Source organism: Alexandromys fortis, unplaced genomic scaffold (genome assembly GCF_014885135.2).
Source record: "Alexandromys fortis isolate MF-2015 unplaced genomic scaffold, M_Fortis_MF-2015_v1.1 scaffold_285, whole genome shotgun sequence".
Classification (NCBI taxonomy): domain Eukaryota; kingdom Metazoa; phylum Chordata; class Mammalia; order Rodentia; family Cricetidae; genus Alexandromys; species Alexandromys fortis.
The window spans coordinates 666579-668306 of record NW_026068191.1 but is presented as its reverse complement, the minus strand read 5'-3'; the positions used below and the strand labels follow the sequence as shown (position 1 = coordinate 668306).

At 42.9% G+C, this 1728-nt stretch overlaps 1 protein-coding gene across 1 annotated transcript; it reads left to right on the top strand.

Moving 5' to 3' along the window:
* Positions 1 to 6: 6 nt before the first annotated feature.
* LOC126492856 (eukaryotic translation initiation factor 1) lies at positions 7 to 560 on the top strand. Its single transcript, XM_050129491.1, has one exon. It carries the CDS (start codon positions 42 to 44, stop codon positions 381 to 383), a length of 342 nt encoding a protein of 113 aa, XP_049985448.1. The 5' UTR covers positions 7 to 41; the 3' UTR covers positions 384 to 560.
* Positions 561 to 1728: the final 1168 nt, after the last annotated feature.

Sequence of the window (1728 nt, the reverse complement as noted above, 5' to 3'; positions counted from 1 at the left end):
TTCCGCAGGCCGTTTCCACCGAGGAAAAGGAATCGTATCGTATGTCCGCTATTCAGAACCTCCACTCTTTCGACCCCTTTGCTGATGCAAGTAAGGGTGATGACCTGCTTCCTGCTGGCACTGAGGATTATATCCATATAAGAATTCAACAGAGAAACGGCAGGAAGACCCTTACCACTGTCCAAGGGATCGCTGATGATTACGATAAAAAGAAACTAGTGAAGGCGTTTAAGAAGAAATTTGCCTGCAATGGTACTGTAATTGAGCATCCAGAATATGGAGAAGTAATTCAGCTACAGGGTGACCAGCGCAAGAACATATGCCAGTTCCTAATAGAGATTGGACTGGCTAAGGACGATCAGCTGAAGGTTCATGGGTTTTAAGTGCTTGTGACTCTGAAACTTAAGTGAGGATTTCCTTGCAATGAGTAGAATTTCCCTCCTGTCCCTTGTCACAAGTTTAAAAACCTCACAGCTTGTATAATGTAACCATTTGGGGTCCGCTTTTAACTTGGACTAGTGTAACTCCTTCATGCAATAAACTGAAAAGAGCCATGCAAAAAAAAATTATACTGGGATGAAAATGAGAGAATAAGGTGTGTATTTTTATGTTAAAGGGTAAGGAGGAGGAGAAGGCAGCTCAGCAAATGGCTCAGTGGATAATTAATTTGATGTATAAATATGAAGGCTGGGTTCCAATATTCAGGAACCCAGTAAAACTGGGTGTGGTCTCAAATGTGCAATCCCATGACCTACAGTGAAACAGGAGGCAGAGACAGGAGAATCCCCAGAAACTTGAGGGCAAGCTAACCTGGTGCATATGTCTAACCCGGTACATGTGGCTGACCTGGTGTATGGAGCTAACCTGATACCTGGAGCCTACTAGAGTCAGGGATCAGAGAGCACCGCTCCCAACTCTGTGCAGCGGTGCCGACAGTCCGCTCCATCCATGTTCTTCTGATTTCTTATTTCAGTTACCTAATTTCCAATCTTGCACATATGTCTTGGGAGCTTTTGCTTGTTTTAGGAATACTGTGTATGTGTCTTCAACCAGTCTAAATAAGCCATGTTTTATTTGTTTGTTTATTTGTCTCATTGGTTGGCTTTTCAAGACAGGGTTTACAAATTTCTGTGTAACAGCCCTAGTTGTCCTGGAAATAGGTCTGTAGATCAGGCTGGCCTCAAACTCGCAGAGATCCTCCTGCTTCTGCTTCCTGAGTGCTGGGATTAAAGGCATGTGCCACCACTGCCTGGCTTCTTTCTCTTTTCTTTCTTTTCTTTTCTTTTCTTTTCTTTTCTTTTCTTTTCCTTTCTTTCTATTTTTTTCCCCTGGAGACAGAGTCTCTCTACATAGCTCTGACTGTCCTAGACTAGAACTCACTAAGTAGACCAGACTGACTTTGAATTTACAGAAATTCTCTTGTCTCTGCCTCCCTAGTGCTGGGATTAAAGGCGTGTGCCACCATGCCTGGCCTCTTTTTACTTACAACCTTCCATGGCTTTAACAATCTCTAAAATCCCCTTCTAGCTACTTTGGCTACCTCAATTTTTTTTCTTTTCAAAATTAATATACTACTTAATCCTTATCTTTACCCACCCTATGTCCCTCCTGCTTTTAATGTTATTAACTTAACTGGGAGCATCCTCCCTACTACTCTTAGCTGTTTGCCCTCAGCAGTTACTGAAACCAGAAGGGCTGCTGTTTCCACTGGCCAGTACCACACTTGTG

Bases quoted from the DNA above. Each gene is read 5' to 3' on its own strand.
- LOC126492856 (XM_050129491.1), top strand. From the start codon at position 42: ATGTCCGCTATTCAGAACCTCCACTCTTTCGACCCCTTTGCTGATGCA.